The following is a 27,995-nucleotide window of genomic DNA, read 5'->3' on the forward strand; positions in this document are numbered from 1 at the left end:
CGTCCAGCTGCATCTCCGTCTGTGCGGCTATCACTGCCTGCACCTGAGCTGGGAGGCTGCGCACCCAGATAGTGCGTAACAGCGAATCTGGCACCATATCGGACTGCGCGAGGCTCCGCAAGTGGCGCAGGAACTGCGAGGGCCTCCGATCGCCGCATTCCTCTTGCCGCAGCAGTTGGTGCACTCGCTGTTCCTCTGACGACGAAATCCGCCGGATCAGCTCTTCCTTGAGCCGTTTGTAGCTTGACTGCATCGGCAGGGCGGTGATTATATCCCGCACTTCGGCCGCATAGTTCTGGTCCAGCTGGCTCACTATGTGCCCAAATTTCGCCAGGTCGCAGGTCACGTGGTTGCTCATAAATACCGCCTCAACCTGGCTGAACCACATTACAGGGTCGCGCGGCCAAAAGGGAGGCAACCTGATCAATGCCCGTCCAGCGCTTGTCGGCGTTCCGGCGGTCGTAGGAGGCGTCGGTGTGGCGGGGATTTGCGCGCCAACATTGTCCTGAGCTGTCTGTGGCTGCGCGGCGTCCGCGCGTGTAGTCCATGCATGTAGCTCACTATCTAGCCTCGTGTTGCGTGCGAGCAGTTCTTCGACGGTCTTTTGCAAATCTTCTAGTGTCGCCATCTTAGTTCAGAGTCGAATCCTCATACAAGAGGAAAGTACACAGCGAAAATAACACGACAAGGGAAACACACGAAAGAAAAAAAAATAACACCAAGCAGTCCCCGATCAAACCATACGCGCACAAAAACAATACAAAAAAAGTTAGTTAAAAAAAAAAATTACTACGGAGCACTGTTCGGCGTGGGCATATGCGCGCAAGCCTACTCGCTGTTCCACGTCTCTCGTACCAACGAACGTTCGTCACCACGTGTTTTGTTTAACCTCAAAATCACGTCAGGGTCACCAGTGAAGCGGGAACGTGTTGTATCTCCGCTTACAGTCGCTCATGTGCAGTGAACCGGCATTTATTGCCGCGCCCACGCACTATGCTCATGGGAGAGGCTTTGTGGCAATAAACGACTAAAGCGGTTTCTGGACAGGACACATTTATTTTTCCTATTGTTACAATAAATGACAACTAATATACTTCGCTAATGTCCGTCCCTACAGGCGCGTTGCACTGGCGGCACGGCTCGGTCACCGATCCTGGAGGGTGTACACTCCAGTGACGAGCCGTGGCGGGACCGCGTGGTCCGAGCGAGACAAAAGGCCACGTCACAGAATGTTCTGCTCTTGGCGTGACCGGAGGCGCCGTAACGTCCGTGAAGAAGCGAAAGACAATTTAACGGCGACTGCGTTTACGATCACGCGTACGCATTTACGGCGGAGTCACGTTGACTCGACGCACGTGGTCCGCGGCGGAAGAACTGGGAGACGTGTGTTGCGTCGCGTCGACTAGCTCGCACTGTCGGCAGCTTTGTTCCCGTGCGGTCCGGTGCGCGACGCACCGTTGCTGAAATTCTGCGTAACGGTACAGCTGCCCCTACTTGTGTCGGCAGTGCCGTAGTTCAGCCCTTGGTGCGTTGGACGGTGCTGCCGCCACAGTGTCAGTTCCCTCCAGCACTACTTCAGACATTAGCCTAGTCCATGCCACATCACACTGTGGCACTTCTGCTTGCTCACAGGAGCCCTGCGTGATATCAGGCAGGTGTACCAGTTTCTTTGGCTCCTGAGTGTATAAGATAATATGTATTATAGTAGGATAATATATCTCAACACCATTGTATGTCAAAGTTAAGTTATAATATCTAGTTTTATAGAAATATTAGTAACTTTATGCAGATATTAGTTTTGTGTAATAGCAGTATTTCCCAAAGCTATTTGTTGCATACTATGTAGTAGAAAGTTATTACGATTTATGCTGATTGTGTAGTGGTTGTGGTCTAACCTAACCTCATTTCTATGGCAGTAAACATTTGCACCCATCACAAAATCTTCACCACACAACACCTTAGATTACTGATTGACCGAATGCAATATTTCATAAATAATTTCAACAATATTATGGAAAGGGTAGTTGCTACTTACCATACAGCAGAGAAGGTGAGCTACAGATAGGCCAACAAAAACACTGTCAGAATGTGAGCTTTCAGCCAACAAGGCTTTCATCAAAAATGAGAACCTGCACACACACATAGTCAGACAAACTCAACTCACACACATATGAACACAGTCTCTGGCTGCTGAAGCCAGATTGTCTGCAAGCTCACTTTCTGAGAATTTTTTGTTGTGCCTATCTATGTTTCAGCCTCTCCGCAAAAGCATTCATACATCCCAAGAAGTTTTGATGCAGTTTGACAGTATAGGGCATAATGTACAAGTGAAGTGTGGGAAGAAAAATTTGTAGATGACCAAAAATGTCTTAGTGCTTAGTAGTATTCACCCTAGGTGGGCTCCTAGGAATGTTACAATGGGTTTACAATTTGTTGGGAAGTAATTATTTTTTTAAAAAAACCAAGTGCAGGGCTCAGTGATGTCATCTGTGAGCGAGGTACTTTGGGAAGAATCTTGGAAAAAGAATGTAATAATAATAGGGAGAGCAGGTAACAGTTTGCAATGTAACCACAATTGTACAAACTGAGGATGGCACCAGCCTAATTGCGGGAATGCTCTTCACTCTGGTGGGAATATGGCATTATTCTTTGAGTGATATGATAAGTCCTAGATAAAGTGTTCTAACAAATGCGTTGATGCAGATCTTAGGAAATTGCTCACAGGAGAGGGATGTTCACACATGGGTGTGAATGATGCATTGCCCCTCACTCGGTCATGTCATGTATGTCACTCTCAGCATCTGAATGCTTCTGGTAAGAGGTTACTTACATGGCTAATTGCCAGAAGCATCCAGTGTGACCATAAAAGTATTCATTCCATTCCAGTGATTTCCAGTGTGCTCACAAGGCCTTTTTTTCTAGTAAATTCATCAAGATGACAGAGCTGCAGAATACATATTCTTACAGTTGATACAGCTATTGGTACAACACAACACTGCAGCTTAGACAAAGCCAAGGATATTAAAGAAAATGCTTTTAGAGTCTTCCATCAAAATATCAGATGCCTTATAAATAAAAAAGATGAACTTCTCTTATCAATTCAGGAAAATAAAAAGTAGATCAAATTTCAGCAGACTTATTGTGCATATCAGAACATCACATGGAAATCATTGAAATTGGACAGATTCATCTTGATAAGTACAAGCTAATATCATGCTACTGTAGAGCCAATAAAATGAAAGGAGGTCTGGTTATGTCCCAGCCACTTCAGATTAATGAATAATTGTGTTGAACAGCTTTTTGACTTACCTGAACATTATGGTCAAATGTTAACAATAAAATTTACTTAACAAATTATAGAAAAATAGTATTGCCTCACAGGCTCACAAACAGTGGCTTGATCACGGGGTTTAGAGAGAAACAACGGGAATAATGGTGAAAAGAAATCTATAAAGCAGGCAGTGTATATTGAAAATTTATCTCTTACATCACTTTGTGTCTTGTTTTACCCTAAAACAAATAAGCGCAAAATGAACAGAACCAACGATAGTGGACGGGTAAGTCCTGGAAGTAAATCATCTTATGCTAGTTAAAGAGAGCTCTACATAAGTCAGGTAACATGCAGTTGACAAGATTTGAAACACCATTACCATCATTACTGCTGAATACTACACTCTGTTTTTAAAAGAGCAACACTCATGCACTATGTTCAGTTAATAAAACTTTCCAAAAGTAAGTTAAAAACTATTTGGAACATTATTAAATGAGAAACAAACAAATCCAGTAATGCAAAAGTAATTGACCCTGCAGAAAATAGCCCTGGCAAATGTGATGACTCTTCCCAGTCACTGGCCACCAAATTCAATGATTTCTTCCTCACAGTAAACAACCAAATACAATTGCATTAGATTACTTATGCACACACTGCATACATTACCAGCAGTCATTAGTTTCAGAAATACAACTCCTAAGGAAATTACAAAATTCATCAGGTCACTTGTTTCTGTCATTGTCATCTTCAATCTGAAGCTGGTTTGATGGCAGCTCTCCATGCTACTCGATCCTGTTGCAACCTCTTCATCTCCAGATGTCTACTGCAATCTATATCCATTCAAATTTGTTTCCTCTATTCATCCCTTGGTCTCCCTCTACAATTTTTATGCCACACTTACCTCCATTAGCAAACTGATGAGTCCTTGATTAATCAATGAACCCTTCTTTTTTCTGGATTTGATTCAGTACCTCCCCATTAGTTACTTGATCTGCCCATCTAATTTCCAGCAATCTTCTGCAGCACCAAATTTCAAAAGCTTGTATTCTCTTCTTGTCTGAATTGCTTATCATCTACTATTCACTTCTATATGAGGCTACACTCCATAAAAACACCAGAATATACTTCCCAACACTTAAATTTATATTAGACTAGCAGGTACCCAGCACGCTGCTGCCATAGAAGAAACAATTGTGGAAACATTGTTTGACATTGGGAAGTACTGTCTTGTTTGATAGGGAAAGATATTTGTTTTACTGTCAATAATGAATACATTTATTGAAATTAAATTATATATAAAGGAGAATTATAGGTCACATTCATTTTATTTTGTTGACTTTTTATTGAAGTGTCTTAGGGTAGACAATATTTTTTGTTTTCCTGCCTTCAGCAAAAACAAATAAATTTCTTGCTTTCTGACTCATTAGCATGCAACATTCAACTGGCCATGTGAGAAACATGGATTTTCTGGATTCAGTCCACACACTTGAAGTGACTGACCTTGCGCCTTGTTGATGGTCATAGAATGCAAGTCAAATGGGGAACTGCAGTTGTTTGAAATTAGATGGCATCTCAGTGGGAAGGATGCGAATGTGTGGACTGAAAACATCTTCTCCACTTGACTTTCCATTAAGAACAGAGTCTTGTTCTGTTATAGAATTGGGGTGGATTTATGTTCCACAAGAAAATAATTGACATGCTGACTTTGAGTGTTAGTTTGTGCAGTGGCACACCAAGAAGATCCAACAAATTTAAAAATTCAATTGGATAATTGACAACTTCATCTGCAATCTGCAGTCAATTTTTAGGGAACAGAATTGCCTGAAATTTGTTCTTGAACTACGTAATTGATTGCATTGGTGCTGGTGTCTTTTGCTGCCAAAATAGCATGTTCAAAAAGCATTTTTGATTTTTATAACCGATAACAATTTATGGAAAAACTTTTTGAATGAATTGTTCAATGGATGGCATGAGGACACAAGAGTTCAGTGGAAATTAAATACATGTTGTGATAGCATCAGCTGGTACTTTTCCTTCACCATTGTGCAACAACTGTTTGAAAATGAGGCTGCTGAGGTATCACATTGGACATGTACATGCATATTCATCTTTAATGTGAGTTTTTGCATGTCTCCAAAGATGCAATGCTTTGAGGCAAGCACTGAGCTCATCAGCTAGTGTTGATGTAGGTATCACGGGAAGAGTTTGTCTGAAGCCACCAGGTAATAAAACAAGAATGGTTATGCATTTGATTGTAGATCATTAAGATTTCAATCAAGTGCAATTTCTTATGAGCTATGGTGGATTTGTCCCAGACAGTGACCTTGCAAAGTTTCATAACTTTATCCATGCCAGATCCCTTTCAAATATTACATTTTGGAGCTCCCAAGAAATGCATATCCAATGGCAATTTTAGCACCGAATGCGCTGTTCATCTACCATCTACTAATATAGCTGTAATACCTGATGAAGCAAGGGCCAAAGCAATTCCATTTTGAGATTGAATGTGAGCCAGTAGCAAGCTGATTAGGAACTTTTTCCAGTGTCACCAGGTGCAGTAAAGAAGAACAGACAACCTCTGCCATTTGAAACAGTATTTGTAATTGTGTTGTAGGCCAGTTTTTGTCCTGCAAGCAAAATTTATTCATTTACTTCATCAGATGCATGCAGATCATTAGCATTATATTGCTGTTCTCTCACTCAATCATGATCATAAAGGTCAAGTGCAGGACATCCTGGTGCAATCATGCTAACATGAATGAGTTCTTTGTTGTGGATGGTTTAGCATATGTCCAAAAATTAATGGAACTGTCATTTCTAATGGTATGAACATGGCACAGAATGTCTTCACTCACATCCTCTCTGAATTTATCCAACAAAACTTTTGGGTTAGATGGTGAACATGTGGTCAAAATTATGGTGAACAATGTTTAAATTTGTCATGGATGACAGCTGGAACATGCAGCTGTGAATGTTGCTTCACATTAAACAATGGAAAAGCCAGGATGGAATGTAACAATATTATGAGAGGCTTTACCACCGTTGTTTTGAACCACAAGGATTACCAGGCAGAAGGACTCCGCCAGCTATCAGATACTTCCACCTACAAACCTTGCCACAGTGACCCCATTCCAGTAATCCAGCAGGATCTCCAGTCACTACTCAAATCCTTAGCCCCATCCCAGAACCTCTCCCCAGAGTCCATCTCTCTGCTCACCCCTACCACTCCCTGCACTCCTACCTTCTACAAGCTTCATAAGGTACATAACCTAACCACCCAGGATGTCCCATTGTGACTGGCTACTCTGCCCCCACTGAGAGAATCTCTGGTCTTACAGACCAACATCTTCAACCTATCACGCGGAATCTACCCTCCTATATAAAAGGTACCAACCATTTCCTCCAACAACTCTTCACAGTTCCTGTCCCTGTACCACACGGTGTCCTCTCGTCACTATTGATGCCACCTCCCTGTATGCTAACATCTCTAATGCCCATGGCCTTACCACTTTTGAACATTACCTTTCCCAGTACTTGATGGATTCCAAATCGACAACCTCCTTCCTAGTCGCCATGACCAATTATATCCTCACCCACAATTACTTCTCCTTTGAAGGCATTACTTACAAACAAATCTAGGGCATAGCTATGAGCACCCGCATGGCACCATCCTATGCCAGCCTATTCATGGGCCATCTAGGGGAATCCTTCCTAAAAATCCAGAATCCTAAATTCCTCACCTGGCTCAGATTCAGTGATTACATCTTTGCTATCTGGATCGAAGGTGAGGACACCCTATCAACATTCCTCCAGAACATCAACAACTTCTCCTCCATTTGCTTCATTTGGTCCTACTCAACACAATCCACCTTCCTACATGTTCACCTCCTCCTCAACAACGGCTACATCAGTACCTCCGTCCATATCAAACCTATTAACCACCAGCAATAGTTCCACTTCAATAGCTGCCACCTTTCCATACCAAGAAGTTCCTTCCATACAGCCTAGCCACCCATGGTCATCGCACATGTGGTGACGAGCAGTCCCTCTCGAAATATACGGAGGGTCTCACTGAAATCTTCACTGACCATAATTATCCTCCCAACCTTGTACGAAAACAAAGTTCCCATACCTTATCTTTCCAGTTTCCCACCACCTCCCAAAGTCCCACCGTCCAGCCACAGAGATGCATTCCTCCACCAAGAACTGGAGCATCTGAATTACATTCTCTGCCAAGGTTTCGTGTACCTCTCATCATGCCCTGAAATGTCCTGCCCACTATTCTTCTCCCCCACCCCCCTCCCCCTCCCGAACTGGTATTCCACCATCCACCAAACCTACACAATATAATTGTCCATCCCTACACAACCCCTGCTTCCAGTCCCTTACCTCATGGCTCATACCCCTGTAATAGACCTAGATGCAAGACCTATCCCATACATCCTCCCACCACCAGCTACTCCAGTCCAGTCACTAACATCACCTATCCCAATAAAGGCAGGACTACCTGTGAAACCAGTCATGTGGTCTACAAGCTAAGCTCCAATCACTGTACTGCATTCTATGTAGACAAGACAACCAACAACCTGTCTGTACGCATGAATGGCCACCAACAAACTGTGGACAAGAAACAAGTGAACCACCCTGTTGCTGAACATGCTGCCAAACATGATATCCTTCATTTCAATGACTGCTTCACAGCCTGTGCCATATGGATCCTTCCCAACAACACTAGCTTTTCTGAATTGCACAGGTGGGAACTTCCCCTGCAATACATCCTACGTTCCCATAACCCTCCTGGCCTCAATCTTCATTAGTCACTATACTCACCCATCCAGCCCCTTCCCTGGTCCCATTCCAGCACTGCACAGCTGTCATTCCACCACTACACCCATTCTTTTTATTTCTCTCCTTTTCTGCTACTTTTCTCCCCCCCCCCCTCCTCCCTCCCCACCTCACCCCTGTTCTCAGTCAAACCTGCAGCACTTCGCTGTCTGCCATCCCCACCATACTATCCCACTATCCCACCCCCTCCCCACTCCAGCCTCCTCCTTACTCCCACCCAGTCTCCACTCCCATCATGCACTGGTGCTTCTGCTCACAGTGTGGTTTCAGTTGCCTGAGACTGCAGTTGTGTGTGTGTGTGTGTGTGTGTGTGTGTGTGTGTGTCTATCTATTGTTGATGAAGGCCTTATGACAAGCTGCTCTGTACATCTGGCACTCTATGCCATCAGCCATTCTCATATTTGCAAATGAAGTATGACCTTTGGCATTAATCAACAGCATTCCAAGACAGTAACACTCAGAATTATTTGGATATACTGTGTAAATACAGATTTTGATAGCTCTGATGTAGCATACCATGTATAGTACTATGGAACTTCTGAATACAATATTGTCTTGGCAAATACATCTTCTTCACACAGTGCAAAAAATTCTGTAAGTGTTGTGTGCACTGGTTCAGCAACAACATTTCATGCAATCTCTACTGTGAAATAGACTCTTCGCTCATTTTCAAGATGAACATTGAAATGGGCATCATTGGGCTAGCGACTGTGAATTGGCAAACTCAAAATACACCAAGCAGTCTTGTTACTGCTGATATACTGACCTGTTTGATATTGACTCACTTCATCATTGCACACATCAGGTCCATGAATACTGACTACTGCAATATCGCTGTCTTTGTTGATGTGTTTGGATACATAGTTGATTGATTTGATGGAATGACAATATTTGACATTGATGTGAGCTTTAAGTGTTTTCATTAATCAAGGAGAATATGGCACAGTCCATCTGTTGTTGGTTTCAAACTCAGCATTTCTCATTCTGATTGTTGTTGAATGACCTCCACCTTCTGTTTTACAGCACCTGCATTGTGGATATCTGTCAACACCAGTGCCTCTGTTTCACGAACTAAGTCTTTGGGATACTTTTTCTTCCATTTCTTATCTGCCATGTAAGGAGATTGTGGATCATAGCTCCACAGGGTCCAATGCACCATCTTTTTCATCACAATATTGAACATCAGTGGAAAAGTCAGAGTGGCACTTGTCATGGCATCTTGTGCATATTCACGTATATGCCCTGGGCTGCCTTTGAATGTTGCTGGAAGTATGACAATTTTGCCAATGTCGGAAACATTTCCATCGTTTGCAATTGCATCTTGTAAATGAATGTATTCTTCTGAAAGCAATGGTGTTTGATTTAAGTGAATATATAACAAATGTTTGGATTCAGCTTTGGCATGTGTCTCCCACGTGTTGATGAAATAGTTGATGGCACTGCAGAATATGATTTGTTCCACTCTGAGATATGATTATGTGGTATGGCTAATAATTCATTGCTGATACTGTTTTATTGAGTTGTTCACCTGTAAGAATAATAAAAAAAAGAAAGAGAAGAAAAATGAAAATTTTGCTTATGAATGTTTGAAAGTTAAAAAGAAAATAATATTTTCATTTGACAAACTGAGAGATAAAAATTATCGGATACTGCAGTGCATTGTATGATCACTGTTTTTCAGCAAGATGTTGAATTGTATTATTCCGTCACTGAAGAAGTATATCATGTGTATCACATTCTTCACCAACTGTGACAGTCATGACTTCATTGATGGTAGGTGTGTTACAGTGTCCAGCATGCTGACCAAATGGAGTTTTGTCAGCTCATATTTGAATTGCATAATTATCTGCTGGTAAGTTGTCAATCAAAGTTCTGAATAATTTTATCAATGTGATGTGTTGGTGGAAACGAGTTTGCAAATAGGATATAATGCAACATTTGGTATCTGGAATTGCATCACAGTGTTAGTCAATATGTGTATCATAGTCACCCATAAAGTAGATTTGCAGAAATTTATGTTCAGTGTCAGAAACAAGTAGAAGTGAACCAACACATCACTGGCTCCAAAAGATATCATTTCATATGCTGAATTATATTTGTGATGTTCTGCATAAAGTATTTGGAATCAGGCGAGTCACCCAAAAGCAATGATAACAATGGATCAGGTGGTGGATGCAATGTCACCAGTTTAACTTTGCCATTCATGCAGCACATTACTGTTGTTTCATTGTTGAACTTAAGTAAACTTCAGTGCCCACACACCTTATCCCATTTGCCAATATTTACACTGGGATGCAAACTGTAATCTCAGTTAACATACAATTGAAATGCAGCAAGAATCAAATCAACATTTACTGTTTGTCGAGATTGAGTAGCTTGTGAACATTCTCTTTCAATTCACACTATATATTGGTCTGTTGTCAAAATGAGTAAGAGACAGTGAAATGCTGATCTGTTTATTTCTGTCATATTAAAAAATCTCACTACTGCCACACTCTTTCAAATATATTTGCTTGTATGACATGCGTGTCACCTACTGTAAATTAAGTGCCCTATGTCTGTAACCTTCATGTAAGTGCAAGCAATAAGTTCACAAAATTTTATTTTGATCACATGAATGGTACGGCAGTGCATAAAATTCAAATAAACAAACATGTTTACAAATTCCTTTTTTCAAACATATTTCACACTAGTCCATTAAATTTCTGGCATGCAGCTGTGCAAATAAAATTTCCTTCACTGATATTTTGGCTGTGTATCATCCGGCCATCCTCAAAGTGAGTCACAAGACTGACAGCAATATGCCAAGTGTGGTCTTATATGCTCCACCGCGGCGGTACTGTGCCTGCGGGTTACAGATACTGGTCAGCAGCAAAGACATACGCTTACACTTGCGATAGCCTCTGTACATTTTATATCCTCTCTACTTCAACCCTTGTTAGATATTTTGCTGCCCAAATAACAAAACTCATCTACTACTTTTAGTGTCTCATTTTCCTATCTAATACCTTCAGCATCACCTGATTTGTTTCAACTACATTCAATTACCCTTGTGTTATTTTTGTTGGTGTTCATCTTGTAATCTTCTCTCAAGAGACTACCCACTCCATTCAGCTGCTATTCCTAGTCTTTTGCTGTATCTAACAGAATTACAGTTTTATCGGCAAAACTCAAGGTTTAGTCATAGGGTCAGTATTGCCTCTCATGTCCCTGTAGTCCTCAAGAATACAAACTGATCTTCAGTGAGGTGGCTGTGCCAGTTTTTCCATGATTCTGTAAATAATTCACGTCAATATGTTGCTAGTATAATTTATTAAATTGATTGTTCAGTAATATTCACATCTGTCAGCAGCTGCATTCTTTGGAATAGGGATTATTACATTCATCTTAAAATCTGTGGGCATTTTTCCTGTCTCATAAATCTTGCACATCACATACAATGCATGGCAGGCTCCCTGAAGATCCTCAATAATTCTGAGGGAACGTCATCTTCTGTAGCAGCCTTGTTTTGACTTGAGTCTTCCAGTGTTCTGTTGAATTATTCTCACAGTATTGTATCTCCCAGCTCATCTTCATCTATTTCTTCTGTTTCCTATAATATTGCCTAAGTTCATTTCCACTGTATAGCCCTTCTGCATATTCCTTCCACTTTCAGTCTTCCCTTCTTTGCTTGATACTGGTTTGCCATCTGAGCTCTTCACATTGAAATAGGTGCTTCTCTTTTCTCCAGAGGTCTCTCTAATTTTCCCACAGGTGGCATCTTTCTTTCCCCTAGCTGTGCACAATTCTGTATCCTCACATTTCTTGTCTAGCCATTCTTGCTTTGCCACTTTGTATTTCCTATCATTCATGTTCATTAGACATCTACATTTCCTTTTGCCAGCTTCATCTGCTGTGGGTTTTCTGCTTTTATCAGTTAGATATCTTAGTATTATCCAAGAATCTCTATGGAGTTTTGTTGTTTTACCTTTTTGGTTTTCCGCTGCCTACACTATTTCATGCTTCAAAGCTACGCATTCATCTTCTATTGTACTTCTTCTGCATGTTTCAGTAAATCATTGCCTAATGCACCTTCTGAAACTCTCAGCTACCTCTAGTTCTTTTAATTTGTCCAGGTCCCATCTGCTTAATTTCCTACCTTTTTGCAGTCACTTCAGATTTAATGTTCAGTTCACAACCAATAAATTAAAATCAGAGTCCACATCTGCCTTTGTAAATGTTTTTCAGTTTAAAATTTTGTTTCAAAAATCTCTTTCTTACCATTATGTAATCTATTTGATACCTTCCTGTCCCTCCAGGTCTCTTTCACATATTCTACCTTCTGTCATGATTTTTGGATAGTTAAATTATACTCTGTGCAAAATTCTGCCAAGTATTTTTCTCTGTCATTCCTTTACCACAGTCCATCTCCTTTGACTATATTTTCCTTCTTCTCATTTTCCTGCTATTGAATTCCAGTCCCCCATCACAATAAAATTTTTGTTTCCCTAACTATCTGAGTAATTTATTTTGTGTAATCATGTATTCTTTCAATTTTTTCATCATCTGCAGAACTAATTGTCATATAAATTTGTGCTGTTGTTGTGGGTATTGTCTTTGTGTCTATCTTGGCTATGATAATGCATTCACTAAGCTCTTCATAGATGCTTACCCACATTCTTATTTTCTCATTCATTATTAGACCTACTCTTGCATTACTCCTAATTGAAAAAAAAAAACTTTGAACATAGCTGCTATGGTTCAGTGACCGTGTCAGAATTATATTGTCTTGTTGCAACCCCTGTCCACAGTATGAGCAGCCCTTAGCTGCTCGCCATCTGACAAGTGTTCATGACGTCGCCTTTCCGGCCGAGATCTTTTTTAATATGTGACTTGTAAGTACTGCATCTTTTCGAGTCAGTACAAACTTTAATTTTATTAATGTACTATATACCTAATGTTTCAGTACAGTTAGTCTAATTCTGAAGACGACGCTCATAGTAGCGTCGAAACCAGGTCAATTTTGACTTAATATTTGTGACCGAGAGCTTATTTGTTACAATATGCTCCTAATTGATTTTGTATTTATAGCCCACTACTCACCTGACCAGAAGTACTGTTCTTCCTGCCACCACACTTCATTAATTCCCTCTTATCTAATTTCAACCTGTCCATTTCCCTTTTAAAATTCTCTAGGCTACCTGCCCATTAAGGGGCCTAACATTCCACACCCCAACTTGTACAATGCCAGTTTTTTCATGATGACAAAGTCCTCCTGAGTAGACCTTGTCCTGAGATCCAAACAGGACAATTTTATCTCCAGAATATTTTCCCAAAAGGTTGCAATCAACATTTAACCACACAATAGAGCTGATCCTCTCAAAAAATGTAAGAGCTGTAGTTTCTCTTTGTTCTCAGCCATCAGAATTACCAGCATTGTAAGGACATGTTGGTTAATATTACAAGACCAGATCAGTCAATTATCCAGACTGGCACACTGTACCTACTGAAAAGGCCGCAGCCCCTCTTCAGGAATGAGATGTTTATCTGCGCTCTACACATATTTCCCTCTATTGTCTTGGTACCTGCAGTACAGCAAAAATCTGGAATGTATAAGTGAGTGTCAGATGTATAATTGGCAAAGTAGAGTAAAGAATAAACATAAGGTTATATCTTATTTGCCAGAAGTGGATTTTACATCATCTGAAACATCTATACATATTTAGAGATTTTTAAGAATTTAACTGAAGTTTAAATGAAGTTGGGTGAAGAAGAGTTGCTAGTGGGTTGAATTTTTGCTGGGGCACTTGTTTGCAACTTAAGTAGTGGCACCTTTCTAAAAAGTAATAATTCTGCTAGCTATGATCAAGTTTCCAGCAGAAAATTAAAAACTTTGCATGACTTGATAGGATTTCCTTTCAGCTATCATTAATCAATCATTGGTTTGGGGCTTACCTGAAGACAGTCTTATATATGCTGTAGTAACACTCATCTATGAAACTGGAGATAAACAAACTACCTCTTATAAATTACAGATATACATCTCTCCTTCCAGATTATTCACAAGTATTTGAGAAAGTGACCTATGGCAGAACAGGAACTCTCTTAACCGAGCAGAACTTGTTAAATGCCTCTCAGTTCGGTTTTTGTAAAGGGTTCTCCACACATAAAGCAATATAAGACTTCATAAACTAGTTTCTCATCAGAGCTAAACAAGAAAAATATGCTGCTGATAATTCTTTGACCTTGTCAGAGCGTTCAGTTGTGTGGATCGCAAAAGCCTACTTACCAAACTAAAGTGTTGTGATATTGATGGCCTGCCTCCTGCATGGATTGACAGACAGTATCTGTGGCCTGAAGTCAGAATGGGGGAACATAACACATGGAGTGCCACAGGGATCAGTACTGAATCCACACTTGTTTATGACCTACATAAATTATCTTCCTCTGACATTAAAAAAAGTTAAAAACTGTAATGTTTGCTGATGACAGAGCATACTAATCAAGGGTCCAGAATCAAACCTACCTGACACAGCTCAGTTGATAGCTGAATAAGCCGACAAGTGGTTCATAGTGAGCAGCTTTAGTCTTAAGCTCACAAGGACTCATATTAAGTAATTTCTTATCTGTACTACTATATGAACGCACATCAGTTTTACCAATCTTGGGAAGTTCTTATGTGACTTCCTCCAGACTTTCACATGATATGCTAATAAATGTTCAGACAGACAAAGGCTACATATTTTGTTAATGTATATGGTGTATAAATAACTATCTACTATGTAAACGGTAAATATTATCAGAAAAAATCTCAAAAAGTTGTTGACCAATTTACTTCAAATTGTTACATGATACTCTAATGTGGACAGACATAGGCTACATTTTCTTTCCCACAGTCAGTTTTAACTACAATAGCAGAGCATTTAAACATTTGACAAACTGTTTCTCTCATACATATTCTTTCTCCTAATATGTAATTTCAAATAAAACTGTATACATGTCTGTGTCCATTTTGTTTTCTTCCTCAGATTCAGTTTTAATAGAAAACGGAAAAACTGTATTTATGGCTTATCGGCTTATGATAAGAATACTACCACAGAGTCTGAACTGTCTAAAACTTTGTGATCCTGCCTACTCAGAGATTAACACTGTGCACAATAATGTCTTTGAGGGAGGATGTGGAGGGAGATAGGAGGGAGGAGGAGGTGGACAGTGAGAGGGGATAGGAAGTGATGGACACATAGAGGGGGAAAAGGAGATGGACAAAGAGATGAGGGAAGAGGAGATTGACAGAGAGTGGAAGGAGAAGGAGACTAGGACATATCCAATTCCTATACATACTTAGCAATTGGGAGTTCATTAGTAAGCAATAATGACCTTTGAGCATCATAAGTAAACATTAGTGAATGAAGTACAGTGTGCAGAATTCCTCATGGTTGTGCTGGATAATGAGTTAAAATGGGGTCAACTCATGGATAAACATCTGCAGCTCATAGTCTAGTGTCTAGCATTGCTGCTTCTGTATCACAGGGTCCCAGGTTCAATTCCCAGTCGGGTTGGGAATTTTCTCTCCCTGGGGACTGTGTGTTTGTGTTGTCCTCATCATTCATTATTATCATCATTTGTGACAGTCACTAGATTGGACTGAGTAAAAAACTGGACTGCACAAAAACTTGGGACTTTGTACGAGCACTGATGACCACACAGATGAGCGCCCCACAAACCAAACATCGTCGTCATCATGGATGAACTAATCAAGCAGCTCAGTTCAGCATGTTATGCCCTTAGACACATCTACCATCGAGTTGACCTAAAGACAAGAGTGTTGGTTATGTACTTCTTTTCATTCACTGTTGTCTTATAGAATTCTCTTATGGGGCAGTGACCCATAGTAAATAAAATGTTTGTTTAGTAGAAATGAGCAGACAGAATATTGTTTGCAAGTATGGGTGTCCAGCCAGGTGCAATCATTTACATAAAAAGATATTTTGACAGCATACCTTGCCATAACCTTCAGGTTTTACCTGTAGAATGAATGTATTTACTGCACTGCACTTCCTTAATACTCTTACTGCTCTCCCCCCTCCCTTCCTCCCTCCTTCCCTCACTACTCCGTCATAAGCCATGTCATGTGGAGTGCTGGAGGTATACCATCATCGAATGCTGGTTGTGAACTCATGTACCTCTTTGTTTCTACCACCTCTGTCAGATGTGGAAGTCGCAGTCCCGTGATGTTGTGACTTCAGTTGGCTGAAAAATGATGTTTTTGAAGACTGTGTTCTATAGGGGGCTATAAAAATGAGTGGCTGATGGCCTGATTAGTAGAGACAGTGGTTTCACTCTAAGTAAAGTGTGGGTTCCAGTTCTCAGCCAACTGAAGTCACAGTGGTGGCCAAGAGCAACTTCCACACCTGATGGGTGCAGCAGAAGCTCTGAGGGATGAGGGTTCACACACTCGGCGATCACGTCTAACCACCACTCCTTAAGATGGAGTGTGTGACCACGTAATGAGGGAAGAGGTGTGGAGTGATAAAAGTATAAATAAGGTACAGTGTAACAAGATGCTAATTCTACAGGTGTTACCTGAAGGTAACGTCAAGGTATGTTGTCAAAACATCATATTACGTACAGCTGATAAACCAAGAGAGTTAGAGTTCTCACAGGCAGAATATTGTGTAAAGTTCCCAATACATTTACTCCTAAATGTTTATTTTTGCTGATGGTAAAAATCAGTTTCAACTGGACTGCAATATACACAGTTACAATACAATTCACAAAAATAACTTTCATGTAGACTTTGCCTACTTGTCCAGAGTTCAGAATAGAGTTACATACTCTGGTTGTAATATATCCAACAAGATTCCATTTGATGTACAGCAAGAAATTGGGTATCCCTACCAAATCAGAATGAAATTAAAAGCATACCTTATCAGCCACTCTTTCTACAAATTATCTGAATACCTAGATTCAGATTGAAAATTTCTGTTAGCTGCATAGCATTTAACAGTGTTTGTTATAAAGCTGTATGAAAAGTAATAATTTAATATAAATATTACTTTGTATTTATAGATTAAAATGTTGCCAAGATTATTTTGAGTACATTGCAGAAGTTTTGCTGGGAAGCCATTATACAATCTCCATATAGTCCTGATCTCTCTCCCTGTGCAATTTCCATATTTGTAGAGCCCTGAAGATGGATCTTCACAGCCATCCATTTGCTTCAGGCAAGGAGGTATGCACCTGCATACAATCATGGTTCCGACAACAACTGGAAACATTTTTCCACGAATGCATTGACCTTCTTGTTTACATCATGTTGGGGTCACCAATTATATGTGGTTAACTAGTGAAAAGATTTATGGCCACATATAAATTAATTGCACAGAAGTATGTGGTCTGCAAGACATTCAGTGTCACCAAGACAAAACAAGGGAAAACTATATAATCAAAAACAAAGGACATACAAGATGTGGCACAGAACTGTGGAAATCTTGTACAGTCTACAACATTGTACCATGGAATGTATGTAGTGGGATTCACTACAGCCACATTGTGGTGCAGCTGGGGATGTTTCATCCACAGAAAGCACTGTCAGAGATGGAAGTAACAGTAAGGAAGAAAATCATTGGTCTAACTGGAGATCATATCTATCTCTATGGATTTGTAATCTAAAAGTTATCTACTAAGCCACAAAACCATATGATCATTGTAAATTAACTCCAGACTAAGACAAAAATAAATTACACAGTGGTTAAGGTGCTGAAGATGTATTCATTACCCATGCTATTAGCTGTTTCATAAATCTCTTTAAATAAATGCTGGGATAATTATTTTGCCAAGAGAATGGCCAATTATTAATCCCTTCTTTGTGCAATGGAACTAGTTTTCAGTGTCTAATGACTTGTATGCTGTAATATTCCTTCCTTTCTTCTCCCAGTTTCACATTCGTCTCATCAAAATAGGAACTCTAGGATCAAATCTTAATTTCTTTTGTGTTTCAGCATTGCCTGTACAAACAAGTAAAGATGTTGATGCTTTAGTGCAAAAATACATGAAGCAAGCAGATGAAGAAGTTGGTTGTCTGTCATTTGACGATCTACACAGTTACACTGATGAAGGAGGCAATAGTGTAACTTCTTCTCTGTCTTCCATTGTGTCTGGTAAGAGAATTTCTTGTTCATTTACTGATTACAATATGGCTTAACATTAATTTTAAATTATAACTTTGCATAAAAAGGTAGAACAACACTTTGTGGTGTGTAAAGCAGTGGGAAAGAGGCAAGTGATGCTGAGTGCTGTTGTTTCATATGTATTACAATGTCCATTGCCATTTCTGTTTCTTCCTCTAGTCATATGAATGCAGATGATGTAAAAGCATCAGCTACTTCTCATTTTCTGTACCAAACCCACTAGTAAATAATTCTTCAAATTCAAGGCATAATTATTACAATGCCCGGAAGGGGGAATAATGTCAAATACCAGATTTACCTTGCCTTGAACTGAAAATACAGAAGTTATAAATGCACTGAGGCCAAAAATGTTCTTTGGTAAAGGTGAAACGGTTGTGTCCATAACTGCAGAAGGTGGTGTAGAACCCTACAAATGTTAGTAAATGAATAAAACATCACATTTATTTACACTATATATGGAGTAAAGAATTAAATACAAATCTTTTGGTCATGCATTTCTCTGTTCCACACTGTCTCTGATTCAATAAACAAACAATTGCTAGCTTTTACAATATACAAATAATTGCTAGCTTTTACAATATTAGTGCATCTCATTATGCCCTTCTATTCTCACTGTGAGTCTCCTGAGATCTGGGGTAGAGCTCAGTGTGTGGCATCTTCAAGAGACATGCAGAAGATTACATTTGCATTAGCTGAAATGAAGATGATGTTCTCTGGCGGCATCCTTAGCGCAATGCATAGGAAGACAGCAAGCCCTGGAGAGAGCTTGGCATTCAGTGCAGCCTTTTTGAATGAGTCTTCATTCATTGAGATTGGAGTAGCATGTGTCATGCCATTTGTAGTTGACAAAGATATCATCATTATTTCAGAAACCTCTACCAACAAGTTCAAACTCACAGTGACTTTTCTGTGTATGACCTCATTGTAGGCTGCCCATATTAAGGACTCATTGATCATTATAATTCAAAGCTTTGCACTGTAGCAGAGAAGATATTGTTGACATCAGCTGTATTACAGTATCCTGGTTATCTAAGGATACTGGGGAATCTGTTTCCACTTGATAATTTATGGCTTTTGATTTAATTTTTAAACTATATCATTTAGTGACTCTTGCAGGAACTCAGGCACCTTGTTCCTGAGTGATTTTGTTGTGTACATCTCAGCCCAAGTCTTATTTCTAGGTGCTTGCTAACATATGCAATGTCCTGTATGGCAATAATGGCTCCCATCCCATTGATATGGGCACACATGCTAAGTGTGTTTGTGAGGTCTTGATGGTAGATTTTAATGAGTCCTTGGGCTTGGATTTGATTTGGAAGACAACACGCCTGACAGCGGGAAGGGTTGTTGTTGATGCTACAGCACAGTATGTTAAATAGTATCAAGTTTGCATAGCTTTCCTGTATGATGTTGAGTAGCCTTCAAGTTGTGTTGTTGTTGTGTGACCCTGACCAGCATGCACATATCGAGGCCACACCATGGCTGGAAACCAAGTGGTCAAGCTCAGAGTGGCACTGAGTGTTCCTGTCTGTAATCTGTATTGTAAATTCCCATCAGTGGCTACTGACACCTCACATTCCGATGCCAATTCTCTGCCTGTGCTTGGCACTGTTGTTTTCATTGCAACCAAACTGACTTCACCATCCAGTGTCAATTGGATTACAGCACTTTGAAACAAAGGATCAAGATAGAACTGTTGGTAAGTTGGCACACTTGAATGGCTTGTGCAAACTCGAACTCTATATACCTGCTGCTTTACTCTTATAAAAATATGATTGTGGTGCTTAAATGACACTTATTTTATTACTCTAATATAATGTTTTGAATGGAATGAATCTTTCACTCTGCAACAGAGTGTGCATTATTTTTAAACTTCCTTGGTTGAAGGTTTGTGGATTACCAATGTAAGCAGGAGAGTTTCTGTGAAGTTTGGAAGGTGGGAGAAAGGTAATGGTGCAAGTAAAGTTGTGACAGCGTGTCATGAGCTCAGTCAGTAAGAACATTACCCACAAAAGGCCAGATGTGTTTGAGTTCCCATCAAACACACAATTATCAATTTTTATGTAGTTTTTGACTTTTATTGACAGTAAGGCTCACTCTATGTAATTAAAAATTGAGCTAAAGTAGAAAAAGAAATGAGGCTAGTGCCATATCTATGAGCAGCAAATTATCTCAAAGGATTAGCAATGGGTACTTTTTGTGGATGGAGAAAGACTGTCAAACATTTTAATTCTTCCAGATGAAATTGCTTTCAGAAGAGCTAATCACTAAGAAGAAAGAGTCCATGTAACTATACATATATGACATAGTACTCTCTAGAATTGAATGTGGACAGCATAGAAGCTAGAAAAGATTCCTCAAAATCTTTGAAGTTGCAGAGTACTGTGAAATAGATCTGTAATTGTGTTGACATCTACCTGGACCTGTCCTCTTCATAATTAATATCGCAAGTTTTTCATAATGCATATGGTAGATAAGGTTTTAGATTGTCAAACTGGAAATTGTCTCTCACTGCATATTTCCATTTACGTCAATATGCTAACATTTACATTGACATACATGTGGGAATTGAAAATGTGGTAAGCGCAGAGAATTTGTTGACACACATTTATATGCAAGTATCCTTTGACAATGGCTTAAAACCCAAAACAATAAAGTTTACAGCCCAGGTGGAATCGTGGTTTTAACCTTCAGTAGATTCTTAGTGGCATAAGTATATGATAATTACGAACTGGGGCTTTAAGTCTTAAGGCTTTTATAGCTGCTGGACCATGGGCTCCTCTCATCCGCAATGCCAGTCAGACCAATTGAACAGGAGTGGAATCGGCACAGCAGCATGTGGTGGGGGATGAGCCACAGGTGCCAGGTCCCGGCGACTCATCCAGTGCGGTCTGTTTATTCCATCCACTGCCACCATCGTGCCTCCTCAGGTGTGCTGTCATTGTATTCTTGCTAAAGTTGTGTCCCATGTGATGCAGAGTTCAAAGCCACTGTCCCGGTTGACCAAGTTACCATTGACTCGTATCACCACTGCCTTGTTAATAATAAGAGTCCCAGAAACGTTTCACTCTACACAGTATCTCGGTTTGTTCAAAATGAAATTTGTGTTCTTCACTGATGCTGTGCTCTGCTACCGTGGATTTTTCCTTTTGTCTGAGGCACATCTTCAGAGATGTGTTGTGTGATCCAAAGTTCTGTCTGTCCAATATATTGTTTTCCACATTCACAGGAAACACTGTAGACACCCAGTGTTCTTAAACTCAAGTTATAATTCATTGAACCCAGCATATTTCCTATTTTTGCTGGAGGATGGAAGATGATTTTTATCTTGCTCTTCTCCAGTATCCTGGCAGCCTTTGCCATGGGTGGCCCTCATACAGGAAGAATGCCAGGCTCTTGTAGTACTCTTCTTCCTGAAGGTCCTCCTTCTTCTTCTTCTTCCTCATCTTGAGAGGGCATCTAACCTCCATTTCAGTGTGCCCATTATTCTGGAAGGATTTCTTCAGGTGCTGCATCTCAGTAGGTAGACTGTCCTTGTTGCGTAAGTCGTGAGCTCTGCAGACAAGGGTAGTGACCGCAGATTTCCATTGTGCTGGGTGATGGCAGCTGCTGATGTTGAGGTACAGGTCTGTGTGTTTTCTTTTGGTAGACCAACTGTACCAGTGTGCTGCACATTTTCTTCTTTGTTAGGATATCGAGGAAAGATAGGCACCCATTTCCTACTAATTCCATTGTGAACTTGATATTCTCATATATGCTGTTCAGATGATTGAGAAATTCCATTCTGGTGTCCTTGCAGTGCTGCCAGACTGTGAAGGTATTGTTCACATATCTTGGGTTTAAGGCATGCTGTTTCCAAGGTGATATCCTCGAAGTATTACATGTACAGATTGGCGATACATGGTGCCGATGAGGATCCCATAGCAACTCCATCCACCTATTTGTAAAATTCACCCCCACACTGGAAATATGTGGTTGTGTGAGCATGACAGAATAATTCCACTGCGTCTTCATTGAAATGATTCTCAAGTTGCTTCAAGAAGCCCTGTAGTGGTGCCCTCATGAAGAGGGACGTGACGTCAGAATTGACCATAATATCATTTCTGTCGAGATGCCACTCTTTGAGTATCTTAACAAACTCTGTGGAATTCTTGATGTGGTGGGAACATTTACCCTTGAGAGGCTCGAGTAGTTGTGCCAGGTGTTCGGATATACCACAGGTAGAAGAATTTATCATGTCTACTGTGGGGCATATTGGTACCTTCCTCTTGGGTATCTTGGGGAGCCCATATACCTGTGGTGGAACCAGAGCTCTGGGTATAACCTTTTTACCAGGTCCTGAGGTATTGAGAAGACCAGTGGTCTTTTTTATCACAGCTGCTGTAAGGTCCTTCTCCACTTGTTTGTAGGCCTGGTCCTGCAGCAACAAATTAATTTTGTTCCTGTAGTCAGCTGCTCTCAGCAGCACCATCACACTCCCTTGTCTGCTGGTAAAATGACAGTATCCTCTTCTTCTCTGAGGCTGCGTATTTCCCAGTGTTCCACCACTGAGATTTTGTTTTTAGGCATTCTCTCTTTGTCTAGGATTCTGCAGGTCTTCCTTCTCATCTCATCAGCAGCTTCAGATGGCAGCCTGTTTATGGCCTGCTCGACGCTGCTAATGATCTCTAGTTTGGTAGTGTTCTTGGAACTGGTGCAAAGTTTAATCCTTTGGATAGCACAGGTGTTGTCACCTTATCCAGTTCCTTGCTCGTCAGGTTGGCAATGGCCCTCAAATCCTCGGTGTCAGCCTCCTGCCTTTGTGCCCCTGGTAGTTAATGGAACTTGTTTTGTTGTAGAGAAGCATTATATTAGAATGCTGCATTCTCAGTGAACCTCTGTGATAAAATCTTCTCAGGCTGACAGTCAATTCAATGCATCATTTTCCGGCAATGTTTCAGAAAGTTTTTTACTTGGCATTTTCAGGTGAAGTGTTGGGTTGACGTCTCATCCGGATCTTTATAGCTGTTGGACCATGGGTTTCTCTGCATCCTTGGTGCCCATTGGGCCATCAGGCGCAAGTGGAATGGGCACAGCAGTGCCTGGCGGGGGGAAGCCACAGGCACCAGGCCCCAACGTCTCATCTCGGTGTTGCCTCTTTATTCCATCTGCTGCCACTGTCCTGCCTCCATCAGTGCGCTCTTATCATATTAGCAAGAATGTGATGGGAGCACACCCAATGAAGGCAGGATAGTGGCGGTGGATGGAATAAACAGGCCACTCCGAGACGAGATGCTGGGTCCCAGCTCACATGGCTCCCTATTCCCCCTCCGTGCACCACCACGTCAGTTCCACTCACACCTGATTGGTTTGACTGGTGCCGAGGATACAGTGAAGTCTGTGGTCCAGTGATTATAAAGATCTGGATGAGATGTGAACCTGACACTTCACCTGAAGGTGGCAAGTAAGAAACTTGCTAAATGTTGCCAGAGAACGACACATTAACTCGACTGTCGACCCGTGAAGATTTTATCATTGTGATTTGCTGAGAAAGCCTGCATTCTCATATAATGGACCTCTATGGGGAGGACGTGCATTTCATCATCAAGTTGCTGCAAAAACTTCAGATCAAGAAGGCAAGTTCACTCAGCAGACTCGCGTTCTTGCAACATCGTCAGGACAAATCTACTGCCACAGTTCACACGCCTGTCACATCCCATCCATAAGGCAAGAACAAAACACATCCTGCAACATTCCAGATCAGCACTGCTGAGGGAGCACATATGCATCACAAGGTCAGAACTCGACAAAATTGGATGTGCCTTACTCGCATGCCACCGGAAACTGGTCTCGACAGTCTTGCCTTTCATGTGGAAGTGGGTAGACGGCAGTACCTTCGCCTCCAGTGAACTCTGCAAGTGGAGGGCCACCATGAAACAACAAAACAAGTTCCAGTGACTACCAGGGGTACAAATGTAGGGGACCGACTCTGAGGATTCTAGGACCATTGTCAACCTGATGGGCAATGAACTGGATGAGGCAACAACACCCATGCTATCCAAATGATTAAACTTCGCACCAGTTCTGAACACATCATGAAAACTAGAGATCATCAGTTGTGTTGAGCAGGCCATGTGTGGGCTGCCGTCTGAAGCCACTGAAGAGGTGAGAAAGGAGAGCTGCAGAATCCTACACATAGAGAAAATGCCTAAAACCAACATCTTGGCATCAGAACGGATGGTGTTATGCAACCTCGGAGAAGATAAGGATACTGTCATTCCGCCAGCAAACAAAGGAAACATGATGGTGCTGCTAAGAGCGACTGACTATTGGGACAAGATTAATTTGCTGCTGCAGGACCAGGCCTGCAAGTAAATGGAGGAGGACCCTACGACAGCTGTGACTAGAAAGACCATCGGTCTTCTCAACAACTCAGGTCAGACCCAGGAGCTGGTAAAAAGACTTCACTCCAGAGCTCCAGTTCCACCATGGTTATACAGGCTCCTCAAAATACACAAGAGGGAGGTACCACTATGCCCCATAGTAGACATGATAAATTTTCCTACCTGGCCAACCACCTGGCTCAGTTACTCTAGTATCTCATGGGTAAACCATCTTCCATCCTCCAGCAAAAATCAGAAATATGTTGGGCTCAATGAAGGATAACTTAGGTCTAAGAACACTTGGTGTCTACATTACTTCCTGTGAATGTGGAAAACAATATATCGGACAGACACAGCATTGCATCACAAACACATCTCTGTACATGTGAGAAGCATTCACCTTGGAAAGGAAAAATCTGCAGTAGTGGAGCACAGCCTCAGTGAAGAACATGCATTTCAGTTTGAACAAACCAAGATACTGTGTAGAGCAAAAGGTTTCTGGGTCTCCATTATCAAAGAGGCAGTGGAGATATAAGTCAATGATAACCTGGTCAACCAGGACAGTGGCTTCCAACTCTGCATGATGTGGGACACACCATTAGCAAGAATATGATGAGAGTGCACCAATGGAGGCAGGACAGTGGCAGCAGATGGAATAAAAAGGCCACACCGAGACAGGACGCCGGGACCCACGCTCGCGGATCTCACCCCCCTTTCCCCGCTCCCCCCTCCCACTACATGTCACCACAAATATCCATACAATACATGAACCTGACCCTTCACCTGAAGATGGCAAGTAAGAAATTTGCTGAAACATTACTGGGTTATGATGCATTGACTGCGCTGTCAGCCCTTATCCCTTTCCTTTCTTTTAGAGGTAAACCATATTTCAAAATATTCTATACTTCGTACTTGTGGCATTAATGGCAACATTTGTCTATCTTTATTTAAATTCAAATTTGTATCTTAGTAAGCCTTTGGGATTCATCATCTTAGCACTTTTAAATAAATCTGTTGTGTTTAAGTAAAGTACATGTTCAAGTCCCAGGCTAGCAACAATTTAATCTGCCAGAAAGTTTCAAATTATCACACACCCAACTGCAGAGTGAAAATTTGTTTGATATTTTCCCTTAGTTCTGAAGCTGTGTGACCAATTTTGCCGTATATGTATAAAATGAATTAAAGTATTGTTTACACACACACACACACACACACACACACACACACACACACACACACACGGGGTGGGGGGGAAGGCTTGCAGCTCTTTGTAATGAAGTTAAATGTATTGTCATTATTTCTTTCATAGGTTCAGATGACAAGGAGCAAGATTACAGCCATCTCTATGCATTAGGAGCCAAATTTAGCAGACTTGCATATATGTATAATAAGGAAGAAACAACAGAGGAAGAGGCAGCACAGGAATAAACACAATTACCACTATTAATCAGTAAGATTGCTGATACAAATACATGAAGCAATTAACTATGTTTCCAGTGAGTACATAGTTCTCATACATATGGCTGTGAAAGATTTCTGTCACAATAATTACCTACAGACCTAAGTGTTGTGTTTGTTGTGTTACGTGACTGCACATCACAAAATAATTGAAATGAATGTATTTTGTAATTACACATTCCCAAATATTTCTCGTATTGTGTTGTTCATCATTTACAGAAGACAATGCAAATGATGTGAACTGTACCTTTGGCTGTTTCTCAGGTGTTTCAGTTAAAAACCTTGCAAAGGTATAATATGACTTAACTGAACAACTACAGCCATTTTATTGTTACTGAGATATTAGTTATTTAAAACTTAGTAACTGACTGTTACTGAACATCAACTTTTTACTGTGATTGTGTATGTGTATGCTTTGGAAGCAGGGACATACATTTTTGAAGTGCCTAAAATTTATTTGATCTATTTATTATTGAGGTAGTGTTGGAAATGAGTATTTTTAATAAAGAAATAAATTTTGTGTGTGGTACTTAGCTTTTAAAGCAATTTTGAATAGTATGATGGATATTGTGGAGAAATCAGAAACTGATAGTGAACATACAAAAAAAAAATTAAGATTTTATTTATAATGTCAGCTTAAGTCATTAAATTCTGTTTACACGAGAACGCTGTAACTGCAGGTTGGTAATATAGTTTCACACTAATTTGAATCCCATATGAAGAAAAGTAATACTGTGTAGGTTGCTAATAATTGTAGAGACAGAGTTTGAATACAATGTGTCTCTAAAGTCTTCATCCACTTTACTGTAAGAAAATTTATTTTCTTTTCTCTCAATATCCAGAATAATTGGAAAAAATTATTGAAGTGTCAAGCCAATAGATAAATTATTTGTACATCTTATGCAGCACATGTGGCATTGCAGGATTGTTGTAATCTTTGCCTTCAGTTTATACAACGTGTTTCATGGGAGAGAGCCATGCATTGAGATTCTTGTAACGGCCCTGCCCCCCTAAAAGAAAATGGCATACCATGATACAAAGAGGATGAAGCAGCCAATTATGAAATGTGAAATCTTGAGACTCATTACATCTAACTAAGCTGTGAGGGAATTTGTTGCTCTAATAATTCCCTTAATGCCATCTGTCAGTGCTGTAAATGTTTGCAAGTTGGGAGGTATAGGAAGATGGCCTATAGACCCTTAGTCTCTCTCTCTCCCCCCCCCCCCCCCCCCTCTTTGCCCTTTGACTGTTCTGTTTGCATTAACTGTAGGGAAAAAGTCAAATGTTCCATGACAACAAGTAACAATTGTACTCAAATTTTAACAAGATGCCCCTTCATTTTATTTATTTATCATTGAAACAAATGAACATTGTCTCATCATTAAATAACATCATCATCTGGCAGCTTTTCATAATCTTCTATATTCTCATCCAAAGTGATGTGGCAAACTGGAGTATGTTTCTCCTTATCTCCTTCATTAAGTGCTTTCAGAAGTATAATCATTTTCAGCTATTTGCTCGTGTTGTATTTATAGATTATGAGGGATTACGAATTTTGTTCATTGTAATCCTAATATGTATGGGAATAATGTGAGATTTTCAAAATTGGACATACTTATTTTTCATGGAACAAGTACTAATCTAATCACCACTGATTGCTGTTTTTATTATCTCAAAATTACAAGTTTCAAAAAGTGTCACCCACCTTTGGATCATTTCTGGTAGTCACAGAGTAACCAGTCTTAACAGAACTATCAGTTTCATACTGTTTATGAAACAAAGAAAACAAATTACTTCCTGCTGTTGACTCAGCATCTAGAATGATGCTGCATCACTCCAGTTCTGTAAGCTACACTGTTGTCTCTTACTGATCAAACTAAAACTAACAGT

The 27,995-nt window shown here is 40.5% G+C and overlaps 1 protein-coding gene across 1 annotated transcript in view; it reads left to right on the forward strand.

Annotated features, from left to right (window-relative positions):
* Positions 1 to 26,165, forward strand: part of LOC126195461 (putative neural-cadherin 2) — a 32,545-nt gene extending 6,380 nt beyond the window's left edge. The window contains exons 3-4 of the mRNA XM_049934088.1: positions 18,097 to 18,255; positions 25,957 to 26,165. Of these exons, the coding sequence (XP_049790045.1) occupies positions 18,097 to 18,255; positions 25,957 to 26,075 (278 nt within the window). The 3' untranslated portion in view covers positions 26,076 to 26,165. The remainder of the gene's footprint in view (positions 1 to 18,096; positions 18,256 to 25,956) is intronic.
* The last annotated feature ends 1,830 nt before the right edge of the window (positions 26,166 to 27,995 follow it).

The sequence above is a fragment of the Schistocerca nitens genome, chromosome 7, assembly GCF_023898315.1.
Source record: "Schistocerca nitens isolate TAMUIC-IGC-003100 chromosome 7, iqSchNite1.1, whole genome shotgun sequence".
NCBI classification, from domain to species: domain Eukaryota; kingdom Metazoa; phylum Arthropoda; class Insecta; order Orthoptera; family Acrididae; genus Schistocerca; species Schistocerca nitens.